Genomic DNA, 18539 nt, shown 5'->3' on the forward strand with positions numbered 1-18539 from the left:
AAGTGATTCACGCCTTATATATGACAGTTTCACACGGAACTCTGAGACAGCTGTGATCGTGTGCAATCCTGTAAACAACAGACCTGTGGTCGCTTATCACGAGGATGTTCGGTCGCCGCTACATTACTGATAACAAAAGTTAGGCAAATACATACCTGATAATTATCATTACAAAAGCAACTCCCACACTTTTCTAAGGAAGAACTGCCCATCACGATACTTCAGAAATATAAATAGGTTTTGTAGAAATCATTATTTTCCAATCTATAATTTTTAGCAAACTTATCTAGGCAGACTTACAATAATTCGATTCTACTATGCAATCCCGCACATCATTTTACATTCAGCAACGAATTCATTTAAAGTTAATGTTGTAAAAATAATAAATAAGGCATATATTATGTGTTAAAAGACCTTAGAGTAAGTGTACATAGATTGTCATACTGGATACATATATTTAATTGTATATATGCTGGATAAAAAGCTGTTAATAAACCAAATTGTAAAGACTTTAACTTTACCTTTTAATGAATTTAATTATATGTAATGTTTAAAAATATATGTAAATTAGTACATAACTCAATATAAGAATGGATGATAAGAATCGTGGGTTGATTTCCATACCGGTCATTCAAATTTCATTGTATATAGTTGAATATGTATTTCCATTAAAAAAATACTATTAAATTTCTTTAAAATGCGAGCCGAGCTGGTCCAGTGGTTAGGACACGTGAATCTTTGAAAATTGCGGTTCTAACCCAGGCAAGCGCCACTACATGTGCCTAACTTGTGTTTATAATTCATCTCGCGCTCGGCGGTGAAGGAACTCATCGTGAGGAATCCTGCATATTTTCGATGACAATCTGCCACGCGTATAGATCAACCCGCAACCGAGCATCGTGGTGGGCTAAGCTCGAAATTAAGTCCTCAAAAAGATGTAGAGGCCTTAGGCTAGCAGAGGACATTACCAGGCTTTTACTTGACTTTTATTATTGTCAATGTGGCACCAACCTCAGTTGCTAAGATATTATATAGTTACACTTGCTCACTCACCCTTCAATACGGAACACAACAATACTAAGTATTGCTGTTTGGCGGTAGAATATCGGACGTTAATTAGCTTGTAAATGATTAAATTATAGGTACAAAGTTCATTAGAACAAGGAAGAAAGTCACAGTAATGAAGAGGATAACAAGGTTTTTTTTTATATAAAATAGGTAGGCGGACGGGCGTATGGGCAACTTGTTGGTAAGCGGTAACCACCGCCCATACACATTGCCATTGTAAGAAATATTATCCGTCCCTTACATCGCAAATGCGCCACCAACATTAGGAACTAATGATGATGATGTTATGTTGCTCGTGCTTGAAATTACACTGGCTCACTCACTCGAATCACGACTTGTTTGACTCGGAATTTCTTATTAAAAAAACCTTGTTTGTTATATAAAAATGAAATATTAACTAAGAAGGTAAACTATTTATTTTGTGTAATAAAAACATAACTATATATTTTTATAAATATTATATTATTAATAGAAGAATCCTACATAACTCCCCTCAGAGACGATCCCTTCTGGCGATACTAGTCAGGAATGCTGAGTACACGGCCAAAGTGAGTTTTTCTAACCTCTACCAGGTCGGACTGACTGCCACGGTAGCATGCGAATGCGATCCCGTGGCGCTCCTCGTTGAGACGGAAAGGGTACCGCTGGTTTTTTAGTGGGTATCCCGATGTTCGGGGCGCACTCGGCGCCTTGGACACCGGCGAGTCCCACATACCCCCCCAACTGTTCCCGTGGGGGAAACGCGTAATGCGTTTTTTCAGCGTTGAAAAAAAAAAGGCCGGACTGACTGGTTGTGATGAAGTTGTAGGTAGGAGGCGGGTTAGTACGTTAATAGGCAGGCTGCCCTAAGGCGCTCTATCGATATCATTATTTTCCTTGCTCCATTGATTTTAATTTCATTTCCATTGATTTTACGTGCTCCTTATGTCCATCGCACAAGGTACACGCCTGACAGACATTTTCATGACCATCCTAAAATTCTAAATTTAAATATTTTTTACTAAAACCTTCTCCAAAATGCACTGCATATTATAGTATTATGTTTTAGTACTTTTTTAGTTAGGCATTATAACAAAATGAGGCGTCATTTATTAATTAAGATTTAAAAACATTTCATGGAGCGAGCCCTTTAATTTTAACCGTCTGAAGTCGGGACAGATTAATTTAGTATAATGATATAAACGCTTATGTTTTCTATCCGGTTCATTGAGTTAACAACGAGCGGAGACTTTGAACGGAGATAAATCATTTTGGATTAACCCCTGGAATGCGCCCTATATAGCAGTTTAATATTATTAAAGTTACATAAAAGAAAAGTTACATAAAAGTGTTCTTTAAGTATCCGATTTAAGTTATTTCGAGTTCCATATGACATGTTTATTTATATATTTATTAAGGATCTCCAACAATGGATACACACTTACAAGTACATCACATCGTTTTAAAATATGTGTACTTCAATTAAAGCAAGCACATAAATAATGACTAAACAGAAAATAAAAAAATATAAAAATAAATGTTACATAGTGGTACTCAATAAATAAACACAGGAACGATAAAAGGTAAACAATGGTTAAACTAAGACTAAGTATTAGAAACGTGAGTTAAGTATAAATATAAATAACGAATAATAATAAAAATAAAACTTAAAAAAAAAAAAAAAACAAAACATAACATGTTGCTGAAATCTAATTTATGTATTTAATTATTATCTGTAAATATGAAATCTATGATGTGTGTGTGTCATACACTAAAAAAATCATATATTAAAATATTTTTTATTCAAATAGGCGGTCGGAAAAATGGGTTCTATCGACGAGAAGGCTACCTCTTCTGTGACAATAGCACATCAACGACAAAAATCGTATTAAAATACCTCGGTAGATATACTTATACTTAAGTGGCTCTGTTATGATATCAGTTTTAACATTGTACACATTGCAGAATCGTATTTTATAAATTATCCTTCCCCTGAACACTACACACATAAAACTTCTCACTGTTTTATCAAAACCGCATTATAATTTAACGCAACGCGCCATGGCTACACCTTCATACATCCCTGAAAAAGTCTAAATCTTTATTATTATTGAAAATTGTAAACAATTACAAAAGTAAAAAAAATCAGGAAGGTCAGTGATAATATTTCCTTTGAATATAAGTAAGTCATTGTATGTAATGCTACTGAGTATATATTGCGAACATTTTATACGTTAAAAAATTAATTATACATTTTATAATAACGGCAAAACAGTTATTGGTATTTTATCTTAATAACTATTATAATATAAATAAAATATAATAGTTATTAAGGTTATACACAAAAAAATACAAAAAATGTTCGTACCTATATATAAGTTCGTATAATAATATAAGTTATTCCAGAACCGTAACCGTAACAGCCTGTGAATGTCCCACTGCTGGGGCTAGGCCTAAGGCCTCCTCTCCTCTTTTTGAGGAGAAAGTTTTTGGAGCTTATTCCACCACGCTACTCCAATGCGGGTTGGTGGAATACACATGTGGCAGAATTTCAGTGAAATTAGACACATGCAGGTTTCCTCACGATGTTTTCCGTCACCGTCAAGCACGACATGAATTATAATTTTGTTTGTTATTTGCAGATGATTTGAAATTATTCTTAAAAATCAAAACACCATCGGATTGCTTGATGTTACAAAAAGGCATCCAAAATGTTGAAGAATGGAGTAAGCGGAATAGGCTTAAGTTTAATGATGAAAAGTGCTCTATAATATCATTCACACGCGCAAACATGCCAGTCAAATACGACTATCGTTTAAACGACATTGTTCTAGGGCGGCAATCTACTATCGAAGACTTAAGAGTCTTGATGAGTGATCAGCTGAGCTTTACCGACCATGTTTACAATATTACAAAAACGGCATACAAATCCCTAGGTTTTGTTTTGAGGCAGTCAAAATACCTTGAAAGTTTTGCTGCGGTCAAAATTTTGTACAACTGTTTCGTCAGAAGCACGTTAGAAAGTAACTCAGTTATTTGGAGTCCACATGAGGTAAAATACAAACTCATGGTGGAGAAACTCCAAAAGAAATTCTTGAGTTGGCTTTACCACAAGCAATACGGATTCTTCGTAGGGTATCCTTATTGTTATCCTAGCTTATTTATACAAGGAATGACAGGATACGATTCCCTCGAAGTGCGACGACATATGGCTTTGCTAAGCTATTTCTTCCTGTTACTCAGGGGTACCTACCATTTTCAATCCCTCAGTGTTAGAGCAAATATCATTGAATGTTCCTGACAAATACACTCGCGCTCGTCGACACAAGCTATTTGCGGTGCCTGGCTGTCGATTGGTACTGGTGAGCGAGTCACCTTTGATACGCGCGTTGACTTGCTCAATGGTGTCCTGGCCTGGAATCCAAGCCTCGAATTGTTTAACTCATCACCTGCTGTATTTCGCAAAACGGCAGCGGAATACATACAAACAATAATAGCTAAGGAATTATTAATAAAATAAGTAAATGCTTTAGGTTAAACCTGTAATGTTTACTTATATTTTGTAAATAAATAAATAAATAATCATAAATTAAACACATGAAAATTCAGAGGTGCTTGCCCGGGTTTGAACTCACGATCATCGGTTAAGATTCACGCGTTCTTACCACTGGGCCATCTCGGCTCTTCCATTCCAGAAAGTCGAGAGTAATTAGACCAAAACCTATAGGTACCTATTATTTGAGCGACTGCCTCGTTGGTCTAGTGGCTTGATGTAAGGCCGCAGACCCGGAGGTCCTTGGTTCAATTCCCAGGTCGGGCCAATAAAAAGTTATTGGGTTTTTCTGTCTGTCCCTAAGTCTGGAAGTTAGAAGTGTATACACTCCCGTGCTTTGGAAAGCACGTAAAGCCGTTGGTCCTCCGCCTGAATTCTTTACGGTCGTGTCGTATTGCCGTCCCATCGGATTATGAAAGTGAGTTAAGAGCGAGTGCACCTGTGTTTGCGCACACACTTGTGCACTATAATATCTCCTGCGCAGTTAGCTAATCTCTCTTGAGATTGGCCGCCGTGGCCGAAATCGGTCTGGAGGACATTATTATTATTTGAGTGATATTTACTAACAAACATTAACTTGTTACCCATTTATTATTAAATATGCGTGTTTATACTGATCGAGGTTAACATCTAAATGTGTCCGTAATAATCAGGCGGGAAAATGTTATTCCCTTAAAGTTATACCTATATAGATACTTTGGGATCGTGTCTGTATTTTAAACTTAATAATTAATGACTAAAAACATCGCCCGTTATATTAAAACATATTAATAAGTAGCAACACGTTCAATCTAACTAATCTAGCTTAAAAAAACATTTCAGTTTAAGTATTTGGATAAAGTAACCACCTTTCCGTTTGAAAAGGAGCTTATTCCACTATGCTGCTTAAATGCTGGCTTGCTAACTGGTGAACTTTCTACGCGAGCTGGTTCTCGATGTCACCGCCTAACTGTGACATCAATTCCATCGCGAACAAAGAAATTTGGCAACTCCTTTCTTTGTCGCACTTCCAAAAAATGGAATTCCTTACCAGCTCACGTGTTCCCCTCCTCTTACAACCCGGGTTCCTTCAAACGAGGCGTGAAGAGGCATCTTGCGGGCCGGCAAGGCGAAGGCGGCTAGTGCAGAACGTTTTTCCCGTCTGTACTGGCCGTCGTCGCGTTTGGACTCTACTACCACTTACCATCAGGTGGAGTAGAGTCATTTGCCCTCCCGGCGAATATAAAAAAAAAAAAAAAAGAATGAGCATGTGATGTTTTTGATCATCCCCAAGCATAAGTTAAGTTATAAATACAAATTGAGTATATGAAAATTCAGTGGCGGTTGGTCGGATTTAGGCCCACAAACGGCTAAGATTCAAGTGCTCCAACAAGGATAGGATCTCGACAATATAAGGATACGAGTTGAATCCGAATAGTTAGAACTATTTTAAAATGTACACGGATTTATAAAAAACAATGACAGTAAATATAGTGGTACATTGTCGATTAAGGCATTAAAAGAATTTCTTCCATCGGGCCCACCATTTTTCTCACAGCCACGTGTTGTCTTAGTAATTATCATCATGACGACGCCACAATAAAATAATTTCAAAGTTCTGACTTTGCAAAAATAAATTTGGTATGGTATTCGTTTCTATAACATAATTCTGCAGATATTTATAACGTTTTTTGTTAAAAAAACATTGGTATTTATTAAAGGGCTACTCGTATATATACCTGGATCATGAAAAGCGGGAAGTTAGTCACTATTTATTGATTTTAGTATTCATACTGGATAAATAATAATTTAATTGTAATTAAAAATTTATGTAACTTAATTGATTTAATAAAATTTACTGCTGAATTTCTTACAATAGATAGGTAAGGCGACTCTACTTTAACTGTCTAGTAATTGAAGAGAGAAAAGGGGGCTTACATGACATAAGGTCAAAGTAAGTATTAACTTGGTAAATTCTTTTCTAATCAATATTCCTAGGATGTGTGTGACGTGATGAGGATGAAATATGGCACGTTCCGGTGGCACCTAGACTGAAAATAATCATTACAAAAATTATAGTTTAAAATTTCATGGAAGTTCAATCAAAAACGCTTTTGTTTGGATAAAGGAATCCTATAACTTTATTTACGTCACGACCTAAAGATTATTGCCCTTTTGTGTAATTATAAAGTAGAAATCAGAAAGTATTGCATATTTGTAGTAAAATAAAAGATAAGGCGTTGATACAACTATAGTGACAGGCTGGGACACACAAGTTTTAGCACAAATAGAAATGTATGTACCTACAGCAAACAGGAGCATTTATCCCATTAAATGTATTATCATCTCCATATAAGTACAACGTCCATAATCGCGTGCAAATTTCATCAAATTGAATACCTAAATTATACCGTCGCTTTGTGGCACTTTACCTGCAAACTAGTTTCCATGGCGTCCTTGACCTGTCGACCGAAATACATACAAAGCGAGCTTGGCCTTTGATTTTCAGACAAAACATATTTTTTTATAATTTGATAAGAATATTTCTATAAGATAGCCAAAGCGCTCAGACTCCACTTTATTACCATATAATTAAATGAATAGCGATTAAAAACATTATTAAATAAACAAAACTGCATGATTGCATAATATCAACAGAAGACAGTCGGAGTTCCTGAAAATAGTAATAATATTATCATAGAAATTTACTTACATTAAACTGCCTAAACAATTCATCCTTCACTATTTAACTATTTTGAGCAGTTTACAAAAAGCGGAAATTACAAATTAATATGCTAGTTAAAAGCTTATACAATTGACCACCGACTCTCAACGTGGCTCGACAGAGATCACTGGTAGCAAAACTGAAGTTTGTTTTAACGAATATGTTCGACAGCAACAAGACATTCTCCAACTTCCAAGTTCATTTTGCATTATCGTTCAGGAATTTTAATTAATTACCTGAACACAGCAAATCCGTTGCTTACTTTGGCAAATAATATACTTTTCTTGGCTCGCTGATTGACATTAAGTTAGGATATATATTACGCGCGGCGTGAGCTAGATGTCCATTTGCCGCGCTAGCCAATATGTAGTATGTAGATATGAATTTGATAGACCGCGGCTGCCGCGCGCTTCAAGTGATCCAGCTAAACAGCCCACGGCCGATAGTCCGACCAACGTCAGTAACAGTCTGTAAATGTCCCACTGCTGGGCTAAGGCCTCCTCTCCCTTTTTGAGAAGGTTTTTTGGATCTTATTCCACCACGCTGCTTCAATGGTGGAATACACATGTGGCAGAATTTCGATGAAATTAGACACATGCAGGTTTCCTCATGATGTTTCCCTTCACCGAAAAGCACGAGATGAATTATAAACAGAAATTAAGCACATGAAAATTCAGAGGTGGGTTTTGAACCCACGTCCATCGGTTAAGATTCACGCCTTCTAACCACTGGGCCATCTTGACCAACGTCATATAATTGTATTAGTAGACGGTTCTTTTCGTTGTCCATTAACATATTGCCGCGCGAGACAACTCACAAATCCGAAAACCGTCACAATCGTCGTCTCCATGGCGCGCGGTTTAATGTATACCTTTATTTTAGTTCGTCGGCGCTAAAGGCGCCGAAATTTCGTCTGTCCGAGAAACGGGATCGCTTGCGCATACTACCGTGCCGACCCGACACGATTACGTGTATGTATGTATATATGGCTGTTGTCAAAATGGACACAATATTACAACATTCAATACTATTTCACTTTGTCATACATCATTTTGTAGTCATTCTAATGCACGCAAACCAGAGGCAATTTATTCAATTTAGTCATTTCATTAATATATTCGTAAACTGGACTTTAATACATAGAGATCCGCAGAGATATCCAGGGCAACAAAAAATATTGAGCCGTGTTGTCGGAATTCTTAATGTCTTTATTTTTTGGTTTATGATCTAATAAAAATGTATGCAATTACTAAATGTATATAATTAAAAAAGTGCTGCAATTCAAAACTTTAGTTCTATATAAAAACAAGCAAAAACCAAAATTTTTGGGACACGTTTGACAATAAAAGCGCGATAAAAACTAAATAGTTTTTAATAAATGCAAATAATTAAGGTATTCACAAAACTACACATGTTGTAGTATAATTTTTACATATTTTTCCAAATCACATTGGGCTATTTATGATTATAGACAATTAACAGTTTAGATATAGTCAGCTTAAGTCTAATTTCCATACAGCTCTATATAATCAAACAAATGAAAACAACCATTTATTAAGAAAGTTTAATAATAATAAAAGTTTCGAAAATATCTCCAGCGAAAGTATTAACAAAGAAAAATTAAACAATAAATTTAGGTAAGTACTAACATATGACTATGCTACACTAGGTACAGTTTAGTAATTAACTAAAATTTCCCTCAATATAAATACATAAATACACTAGAAGTGAATGTTACCCGAGTGAACTTCTTAAGAGTAGCTAACGGTACGAACATACAAGTGAGGTGCGTCAGAGATGAGCAATCACACACATTGGCCTCCCGACCACTCCCTGCATTGCGGGTGAGCGGCCAGGACGAAGCCACAGTCCGAGTCTGCCACTAACAACATAAAATTTAGACGGAACGGGGAAGGCGGCCTAACCGCTCTTGAAGAGGAGTATCGCAACTTGGCCCAGATAGAAGTAGATGAAATGACGAGTCTCGTGTGTCACATACGAGCCAAAGTTCCTTCCAACAATGCAATGCCATGTTGGGTTGTACTTCTTGTCAAACTCCTTCTTGATGAAAGCAGCTATATCCTACAATTATTTAAGGATAGCTGTTAGGAAAATTTAAGCAAATAATTTCAGACATGAACTAGAGCACAACATTAAGTTAATTATTTGTATATGACAAATAAAATATAAATTTAAAAATGTGGAAATTATATTTATACATATATAGAGAATATAATTACAATAAAGAGAATGTTTAGTCCAATTACTTTTTGTCTTTTAAGACAACACATTTAATACATCCAGTCATATATTATATAAATAACAACCAAAGACTATTATACACATATGCATAACAAAATGTTAGTATGAACCAAACAATCCTCTAATAAAAAAATTGAACACAAACCTTCTCAATGTTGAATTTTTCAAGTGCCTGCGTCGCGCAGTCCACAGCATCCTGCTGCATCTCCTCGCTCATGTCAGCATTTTTTATCACCGCTTTGCGGTCACACATCTTGTCTGTATAGCTGTGAAAACACCCTTAAATCAACGTAAAGCTTTGAAATCTAAAAAATAGGGTAGGCACTACCTTACGGAAAAAAATCTAAATACGACTTTAACACTTAGCAATTCGTTTCATATTCCACGGACGTCTTTGTGACATCGCCAACACTTGACGCGCGCCAAATAAGTCGAGTACGTAGGCACGATATTACTTGCATAAAAACCCTAGGCGCAGTGTAAAGGTTATCGAAAACTAAGACACCTTTGACTTTATTAGTTTTCCACATGCGTGGACCACGCCATCGATTGTTTATATTCAATAGCGGACGCTATAAATAACTTCTAAAGGTCAGGCGCGAATCTATCCCCCGCGCGCCCTTTATGAATTTCCTATCCCCTATCTTCGATTTAAAGATTTCTAATAGAATAACTATCAACAACTTCACCTATAAAAATACCTGATATCGCTTAATGCCTGTAAGGGTTTTTTTGTAATTATTTTAACTGTAGCAGTCGCTTTAATACCCGTCATCAAAATATTAAAACTAAACTTGAAATAAGATGTTCACGTACCGCGGATTAATAAAGATAATCTTATTCCAATAGCATGAGGGTTATCACCATAGAAACAAAAAAATTAAATCAATAAAAGTACTTTAGTACAATTTTTTTGCAAATGTTAGCGAAATATAGGACCACTAAGAGTTTTATACACAATTATCAAGTAAATAGAAGGATCAAATGAAGTTAAATTACATTTAAATATAAAATAAAGTACTTAATTTACTTATACACAGGACACATTTGTTTATTACTTACTTTTACGTCGAAATATGAACAAATTCTCACGAAATGATTTTGATACCGGAGATTCCTTGCCTACTTTCTAGAGGATTCTTTCAAAGGCTTCTTTCAGTGGAGAATGCCTAGTATTGCGCTAGAGGGCGTTCTTAATTTAAAATCGTTCGAAAATCAAAAATTTGTATTTATACTGTTTCATAAATTATTTACAGCCAACAAGCTTAAAACCACAAAAAATATTTAAGTGGTAGTTTTATACAAGCATTAATGATATTGTAGTTAGATTAATTATTTAATTAATTTAAAAATGTGTTTGAAGTATTTCGCTTAAAATATAGTAAATTATAATAAAATAAAATCAAACACAAATTTGTTTTATGTATTAAAGTCAAGTAACTATATTTTCAATTTGAATTATTTATTCATCATTTAACGTATTATTTGACTCTTACAATAAAAATACAAAACATGCAAGTATCCGAACTGGCAACGCTTTTCATCAACTAAAACGAAGTGTACGTACGTACCTTCTAATCTCGGTCGCCATATTTAATTTGTTAAAAAGGCCGCCGACCATTCGTTATTTCGTAAGCAAGTTAGTTAGTGTAGTGTGTACCTGAAATTTAGCAATAAAATTAATAAATTCTTTATATTTTGTAGTTCTATATTTAACAATTAATCACAAAATGTCTGGAGGTAGTGGTGGTAGCAGGAATGAATGCAGAATTTACGTTGGTAATCTGCCCCCTGATATCAGGACAAAGGACATCCAAGATCTTTTTTACAAATTCGGCAAAGTAACGTTTGTTGATTTGAAAAACAGGAAGGGACCACCATTCGCTTTCGTTGAATTTGAAGATCCTCGGTAAGTGTTTGGTAATACGTAGCCCTTAACGCCATGATAGAGCATGTTACTTGGTAATTACATTACAGATGCACTATTAATTAAATGTACGAACACAAAACCTAATTTTTGTTCATAATTAAGTCATGTCGTTATTATTTATTCTTACCAATAACATTGATCGACAAAAATAATAAATCATCTAAAATGACATAAGCAGCCTGAAATTGTATTAATAATTGATAACAAGTAATATAGTCAAAAAATAAACATTGTACTAAACCTAAATATTTGCACTGTTATTATTTTTTATGATGTTATTTTTAAGTAGAATATTATTAAACAAATTTTCTACTCAAAGGAATTTGCAATTAAATTTCTAAGATCTTGGATTAAAATATCAGATTGAGTCAGTGTGTGAGTATTCTGTTGTTAAACATTCGCAAATCTATCTTTATTAATATTTGATTTTATTATAATTTAACTGACAATATTTAACTATAACTAAACTATAATGATGACTATTTTTGTTTTTATTTTTTATTTATAATTCAAAAGAAATGGCCAACAAGACAACTAATTTGAAATGAGTAACATGCTAATGCTTCAAAATAAGTTGATTATACTAAATGTGAATTACAATATTTGCATAAGAATTGGTAATGTAAAGCATTAAATATGTATATATTTTAACAATTAAAATGAACTAAGTTATGACAACATGGAATGGTGGCAAGAATGCTAGTAGCATTTCCTCTTTGAATCACAATTCCGATCAGTTGAAAATGAACCAGTTGTCTTTTACCTGTAGAGGCAGTAAGATGGATTGTTATATTTTTATTGTTTCAACTGCTAAGTGTTAATATGTACTCATTCCCAATAATTATTTTTTATTGAAGAATAAAGTTTTACTGTTGAGTAGATTATTATCAATTTACTAAAACATGAGCCTTTCGTTAACAATTGTAACACTTTTTTATCTATTGTATCATTTTGTTTTATGTTATATAAAATATTATAAAAAAGTTAAATATTTAACTTAATATTGGAAACAACAGCTACTTATTATAGGGAAAAAATGCAATGATGAATTAGTATATGATAAAATCTTTCAAAGTTGTATGTAGAAAAACATGATATCTTCAAACTGCTTATTATGCTACAAGTACTCCTTTTACTTGTATAGTACAGCATGTATACTCGTAGTGACGCCGATGACGCGGTCCGAGCGCGCGACGGCTACGACTACGACGGCTACCGACTTCGCGTGGAGTTCCCGCGCGGCGGTGGCGGGGGCGCGCGCGGCGGGCGCTCACAGCCGGACCGCTTCGGGCCGAGGCCGGCCGCGCGAGGCCCGCCCGCCAGGCGCTCCGAGTACCGCGTGCTCGTCACAGGCCTGCCGCCTTCGGGCTCCTGGCAGGTGAGTGACCACCAACTCTGGTACAGTGCCACTTGTGGAACAGAACTGTACGAGCTCTATGAAAACTTACTTCATAAAATATTAGGTGACTAGATAAGTGACATTATATAATTTGATATTATATATTTTGAGTAACAGTATGTTAAATCTCTACGTCATCCTATATGTCTGTTTAAATGCTAAAATGAGAAACATGTTAAATCATTATACAATTAACGAATATAACATTTAAAAACTTAACTTTATAAGTTAATTTTAAAATTAAAACTACTACTATTCCTTAAAAACAGATAGGTCTATAATTCTAACAGTATTAAAAATGAATTCCAGGATCTTAAAGATCACATGCGTGAGGCGGGAGACGTGTGCTTCGCGGACACGTTTAAGGACGGCACAGGTGTCGTCGAGTTTCTGCGACACGAGGACATGAAGTATGCTGTGAAAAAACTAGACGACTCGCGTTTTAGAAGTCACGAGGTCAGTTGTAGTAATCTTTATGATGTCCTAACGTAAATTAAAAAATGTGTATGGGTTAATTAATTACTAAGATTTTAAAAATATTTTTGGAATCATTTATGACCGAGCCTTATTGCATTATACGCATTGGTTACAAAATGTATACCCACTCGTTCTAAAATATTTTAATTAAAATGTCATCGGTTACAGGGTGAGGTGTCGTACATTCGCGTGAAAGAAGACTACGGCAGCGGCGGCGGCGGCGGCGGCGACCGAGACAGGTGAGGCGAGTCGGTCCGCGGCAGGGGTGTGGTGGTGGTGGCGGCAGTCCCTCACGTGGTGTGTGCGCAGGTCGCGCTCGTACTCGCCGCGCTCGCCGCGCTCGCCGTCGTACGCGCGGCGCCGCGGCTCGCCCACGTACTCGCCCGTGCGGCGCTCCTACTCGCGCTCGCGCTCCACGTCGCCCGCGCCCGCGCCGCGCCGCGCCTACTAGGCGTCTCCGCTCGGTATGACCTGACCTAGCCTAACATGTGTACTAATACACACACATACATCCTGTTATTACACTGACAATATTTTATGACTAGACAAATTTTATTTATTACTTGGTAATTAAATTATTTAGCGTTATTTTGTCCCATACTACTAATATTTTTACAAGACTTTCACAGTTTTCATGGATAAGGACTTGGAATATATTTTATCGTTGGATTTTTGGATACAATTTTACATTAGAGGGACACTGACACTGGATCAGGACAAAATATTACACAATATCATCGATATCATTTTTATATAATATTGTTTGGAATTTATATGGACCATAACACGCAGCTTATGGACAAATTTATATTGAATGATTGTGTACAAATTATTTTGAAAACTAAAAAAAAAAATTGGATATTTTTTATCACGGATCCTGTCAATCATGACCCTAAAAGCTTAATTTTTAAAATGAAGTATTGATGTCGGATGTTTCCTACCGGCGACACATCTAGGAAAAAGTCATTGGAATATCGAAATTCGTCGAGAGGTCTCGAACGATAAGATCATAGGAACGATTAACGTCTCCCGCCCGGACAGTAGCGGACACTGAGCTAACGGGAGGTGTGTAGATGGGGAGTGATGTGTTGTGGAGGGTGACTGAAGGTGGTGTTGTTCTACAGCGGGCGCGGCGACTGCGGCGACGGCGGACGAGGCTCCGCTCCCTCACTAGCGCACCAGCTGACTATTGGCATCCAATAGCTAACTTTGTAATCGTGACGAATTGTATCAATTTCGAGAGTATACACCGAATATTGTCGAAACTTGTTAGTTTAAATATTTGACTTAAGCGAGGGCACGTATCGTTCGCTCCGAGCCGCCGGCGACTGGCGATCGAAGATTAATATATTATAATTAATGAAGTAGTCACAAATGTTCATATTATATATTTGTTTTATTTTACTCACACATGACGATTAAATTTTTTATAATATTATGAGAATCCGGCGGGTCGGAGCGCGCCCGGTAGATGTATAGATTTATATCGAACGGTTGAGATCAGTTGTAATTAAAGAATTTTCTTTTGTTTCATCCACTGTGGATTGGACTCGATGGATGTGCTTGGCTGGAGGTGTGGAACTGTGCAGTGAGGGTTCTGTAGGGGGCTGTAGGGGGCTAGAGCGCGCACTCACTGAGGACTGCACGTCCGGGATCTGCCTCTCTTGCTTTACAATTTAAACTTTTGGATCGGAGGAACCCGACCGGACCGGATCGGATCGGGACGGAACGGATCAGATCGGATCGTCCCGCGGTCGCCGCACGCCGGGATCGCGGAACGTACGGATTCTCTGGGTATGATTTTGAAAATTTTTGCCAAATAACTTACGTCGAGTGCACGCTCCGTACCGGAAAGATTAATGTTTGTTTGACATACCCTTAACACTATCCGCTTCTCGATGTCTGCGTTATCTAGACGTAGGCCGGCGAGGCGACGGGCTCTGGCTTTGCTCATTAGTCTCACCTAACAGTTGATGTCATTCGTAGCATGCTTGTCGAGCTTGTATCGGCCTGTGCCCGACTGGTTGTAGTGGTTCCGACTGGAGTGATCGAGGATGAGTGTGGCGATCGAACGAGAGGATAGTGGCGATGTATTCCTGTTATTCCGAGTGTCTATCCACGTGAAATTAAACATTAGATTAAACGCGTTGTATTTTTATTTGATGCGACAGATTGTGTCGATTATTTGATATTGTAGTGTAAATGTTCAATTGTAATTTAGGTACTGGATCTGCATTCCAAAGACCGACAGACTTTGATGGACTTTAATAAATTCAATGGAAATTATCATTTGTTTTATTTCAGATACAAACTTTACTTAACATACAACTAATTAACTAGAGTTTAAATCCTGAATGTATAGCACACACTCCAAATGTTAAATTTTCATAAGTTACTTGTCTAAAGCCAGCATCTTCAATCATTGATTTAAATTTTTCCTGTAAAGACAAGACGTGGGTCACTACAATGGTGCAACATTTCAAAATCTTTACATGTACCTAAAACATTAACAAACCTGATCTGGAAACTGACGAATACTTTCAACAAGATACTGATAAGGCTTCCACTGACCAGCTACTAACTGTCCCATCACTGGGATCATTTGAAATGAGTATTGGTCATACACCCTGAAAATATAATAAGGTTGAGAATTAATGAGTGATTCACAAATTACCGTATTCTGTGATAATCTGAAAGTATATATATATGACTTAAGTTTGTTTTTCAGTCAACACAATTATATAATATATGCAATAAAAACTAAGTATTGAACTTCTATGTAAAGTTAATGTTAAATGAATTTAATAATTGTTTATAAAAATGTGCACAAAATATTCAATTGACAAATAACGTAGAGTTAATTTTTAAATTTAATTCCTTTCAATTTCACAATAATTATATACTAACAGTCTTATTAAGTTATTGGAGGTTTATAAGCTCGCTAAGAGTAGATTGTCGAAAAGTGTTATCAAGTGTTAAAAATTGATATCAAATTACTAAAAGGAAGGCTACTTTTATGATAAATTTAATCCGCGAGGACTTGCAGCTGAATGCTTAAGGTTGTGGTACCTCACCAGAGTTGCAAGTATTGACCGCAATAAGATGTTCACATGTGCAATAAGATGGGGACATCGTGAGGTATGTGAACTTATGCAAAATTTTCATCATTAATGTTTGTTTACTCGTTTTAAGATATGTTTTTTAGGTTCAAGAAGATGAAGGACCTTCATCTATCCAATATTCACTTCTTTTTTTTTTGAATTTGTATTTATTTTATAACTTTCCTCAACAGAATAATTATATTTTATTTTATAGGTTTATACCTTCGATAAGGATTTTATTATGAATAAGACTATAAAGCTAATATGTGCTTATATTCAATTCAAGATACGACACCATTGCATAGTAGAATTAGGTAGTTGACTGAACTCCAGGCACATGAAGCGTCCTCCAGGCTGCAGCACACGGTAAGCCTCCTCCAATACCTATTAAAATATTGGTTATACAATTCTCAATGTTATATCCTGATGACAATTAACAGTAATACACCCAAGTTATTTGATATATAAAATTAAATAACAGCTATGTCAATCAATTAAAAAGAATTTGTATACTGAATTCCAAACAAAAAAATCTGCAACAAAATAGCCATTATTTATATTAGGGATAGAAACTTTATCCCTCACCTTATCAATATGGGTACAATTTCGAATGCCAAATGCAATAGTGTATGCATTATAACATTCATCAGGTAAGGGGAGCTGCTCTGCATCTGCACACAGCCAATCCACATCCACTGGTGAATTTTTTAAATAGCCTTGTCTAGAAAAAAAAAGCTAACATAACAAACATTGGCAAATACTATATATATTATATATATATATAATAGTAGTATAGTAATTTAAAAATAAGTTTTGTATTTTAGTGATGATAATGATGAATGAGTATGAACAACAACCTTATTGAACATGTTATTTTATTAGCATAGTTACTTTTCAGCACGAAGTTTCCCCACATTTAGCATACTCTGGTTGATATCACTAACAGTTACACTGCTACGCTTCTCCGTACTAGAGTTTGTTCGATTTCTTAAATAATTAATATACCTAAATGTAATGTCACCTGGTAAATTAGAATATAAGCACATTAGATAATTTTATGGAACTATTTAAAATGGCAAATTAATTAGTTTATTTTTCATTTTAATAAACAAGAAGGCACTTTTAATAGTTAAAAAGAATAGGTATGTTTAACCCTAATATACCTGTTCCACCAGCCATGTCCAAAAGTTTAGTTCCAGGAGTAGGAGCAAATCTCATCATAAAAATATCTTTCCAAACTCGATGTATTCCAAATGACATCAAATCATTCATTGTGTCATATTTATCTGCTACGGTTTCAAATACTTGATGAACTGAATGCAAAATCAAAAGAAGTTATTAAAAAAAAACATTAAAAACATAAGCCAAAAAGTAGTTGATGTACTTAGACTATAATGCCAATGTGAATTTATAAAGGATGTATTGTTTATCTAACCTTTTTTAGTTTTTTCATCTTCATCAACAGTTTCAAAACCAAAATGCGTTTTTCGTTTCTCTCCGTCATCTCTTTGCGATGCCGCTTGTGCACTATAATTTTTTATGCTACAAAGCTTCTCACATGGTTTCGTAATGTTGATAAATTGTAGAAGTCTTCTTTGTAAAGCCATTGTCTTCTTATATTTTTAACTTAAATAAGATTGTTCTTAATTCTTATAGTGCATGAGATAATTGGTTCAACAGAACTAAGATATTAAAAAAAATCAAATGGCAAAAATCTGTCAATTATCATCATCCTGTCAATGTCAATTAAGTAAAGTGAGTTCCAGACTCTTGCGTTCATAGACAGCAGTTGCGTATTACTTTTTTTTAATGATTTATTTGGACTAACCAACAACGTTTTACAATTTAGAAAAAAAAATACAAAACATAAAAAGCACAATCCTTGCAAAACGTCTTTAAAAGCAAGTACAGCATTATTATATAAGAGTAGGTAGAAATGAATTTGCATGTTTAGTTTTTTAGCATGCAGCTGTAGGTGCAATCACAATTAATATCATTTCGGAATGATAAAAAGGCGTAAAAAGCACGCCCAAGGTTGCCTTCACAATATTTAACAAGTGCTCGTG

The 18539-nt window shown here is 35.5% G+C and overlaps 3 protein-coding genes across 6 annotated transcripts; 1 reads left to right on the forward strand and 2 right to left on the reverse strand.

Moving 5' to 3' along the window:
• Positions 1–8660: 8660 nt before the first annotated feature.
• On the reverse strand, positions 8661–10819 carry LOC126775637 (dynein light chain 2, cytoplasmic). Of its 3 annotated transcripts, none has more exons than XM_050497699.1 (3): positions 10629–10819; positions 9712–9832; positions 8661–9386 (listed from the first exon to the last, which is right to left on the reverse strand). In XM_050497699.1, the coding sequence occupies exons 2-3, from the start codon at positions 9817–9819 to the stop codon at positions 9225–9227; spliced, it is 270 nt and encodes an 89-aa protein (XP_050353656.1). In that variant the 5' UTR covers positions 9820–9832; positions 10629–10819; the 3' UTR covers positions 8661–9224. The 3 variants fall into 3 exon arrangements, with proteins under 3 accessions (XP_050353656.1, XP_050353659.1, XP_050353657.1); XM_050497702.1 differs by lacking the exon at positions 10629–10819 and adding an exon at positions 9900–10146; XM_050497700.1 differs by lacking the exon at positions 10629–10819 and adding an exon at positions 9895–10053.
• Positions 10820–11046: 227 nt separating this feature from the next.
• LOC126775506 (serine/arginine-rich splicing factor 1B) lies at positions 11047–15658 on the forward strand. Of its 2 annotated transcripts, none has more exons than XM_050497489.1 (7): positions 11047–11197; positions 11271–11475; positions 12661–12874; positions 13205–13351; positions 13541–13611; positions 13682–13836; positions 14497–15658. In XM_050497489.1, the coding sequence occupies exons 2-6, from the start codon at positions 11297–11299 to the stop codon at positions 13821–13823; spliced, it is 753 nt and encodes a 250-aa protein (XP_050353446.1). In that variant the 5' UTR covers positions 11047–11197; positions 11271–11296; the 3' UTR covers positions 13824–13836; positions 14497–15658. The 2 variants fall into 2 exon arrangements, 1 of the variants encoding a protein (XP_050353446.1); XR_007669885.1 differs by having other exon boundaries at positions 11125–11475; positions 14497–15166; positions 15594–15658.
• LOC126775505 (2-methoxy-6-polyprenyl-1,4-benzoquinol methylase, mitochondrial) lies at positions 15182–18191 on the reverse strand. The gene is made up of 7 exons (XM_050497488.1): positions 17909–18191; positions 17637–17786; positions 17365–17494; positions 17059–17194; positions 16769–16857; positions 15888–15999; positions 15182–15810 (listed from the first exon to the last, which is right to left on the reverse strand). The coding sequence occupies exons 1-7, from the start codon at positions 18078–18080 to the stop codon at positions 15709–15711; spliced, it is 891 nt and encodes a 296-aa protein (XP_050353445.1). The 5' UTR covers positions 18081–18191; the 3' UTR covers positions 15182–15708.
• Between the last annotated feature and the right edge of the window lie 348 nt (positions 18192–18539).

The sequence above is a fragment of the Nymphalis io genome, chromosome 18, assembly GCF_905147045.1.
Source record: "Nymphalis io chromosome 18, ilAglIoxx1.1, whole genome shotgun sequence".
NCBI classification, from domain to species: Eukaryota; Metazoa; Arthropoda; class Insecta; order Lepidoptera; family Nymphalidae; genus Nymphalis; species Nymphalis io.

What these genes read in the sequence shown, in the direction of transcription:
- LOC126775637 (XM_050497699.1), bottom strand. Translation starts at nt 9,819, where the DNA reads ATGTGTGACCGCAAAGCGGTGATAAAAAATGCTGACATGAGCGAGGAG. An exon ending in AAAAATTCAACATTGAGAAG is followed by an intron (nt 9,387 to 9,711) that starts GTTTGTGTTCAA and finishes AAATAATTGTAG; the next exon opens with GATATAGCTGCTTTCATCAA.
- LOC126775506 (XM_050497489.1), top strand. Translation starts at nt 11,297, where the DNA reads ATGTCTGGAGGTAGTGGTGGTAGCAGGAATGAATGCAGAATTTACGTT. An exon ending in CGCCTTCGGGCTCCTGGCAG is followed by an intron (nt 12,875 to 13,204) that starts GTGAGTGACCAC and finishes AATGAATTCCAG; the next exon opens with GATCTTAAAGATCACATGCG. An exon ending in GGCGGCGGCGACCGAGACAG is followed by an intron (nt 13,612 to 13,681) that starts GTGAGGCGAGTC and finishes GTGTGTGCGCAG; the next exon opens with GTCGCGCTCGTACTCGCCGC.
- LOC126775505 (XM_050497488.1), bottom strand. Translation starts at nt 18,080, where the DNA reads ATGGCTTTACAAAGAAGACTTCTACAATTTATCAACATTACGAAACCA. An exon ending in CCTAATTCTACTATGCAATG is followed by an intron (nt 16,000 to 16,768) that starts GTGTCGTATCTT and finishes TTATATTTTCAG; the next exon opens with GGTGTATGACCAATACTCAT. An exon ending in TTCGTCAGTTTCCAGATCAG is followed by an intron (nt 15,811 to 15,887) that starts GTTTGTTAATGT and finishes TTGTCTTTACAG; the next exon opens with GAAAAATTTAAATCAATGAT.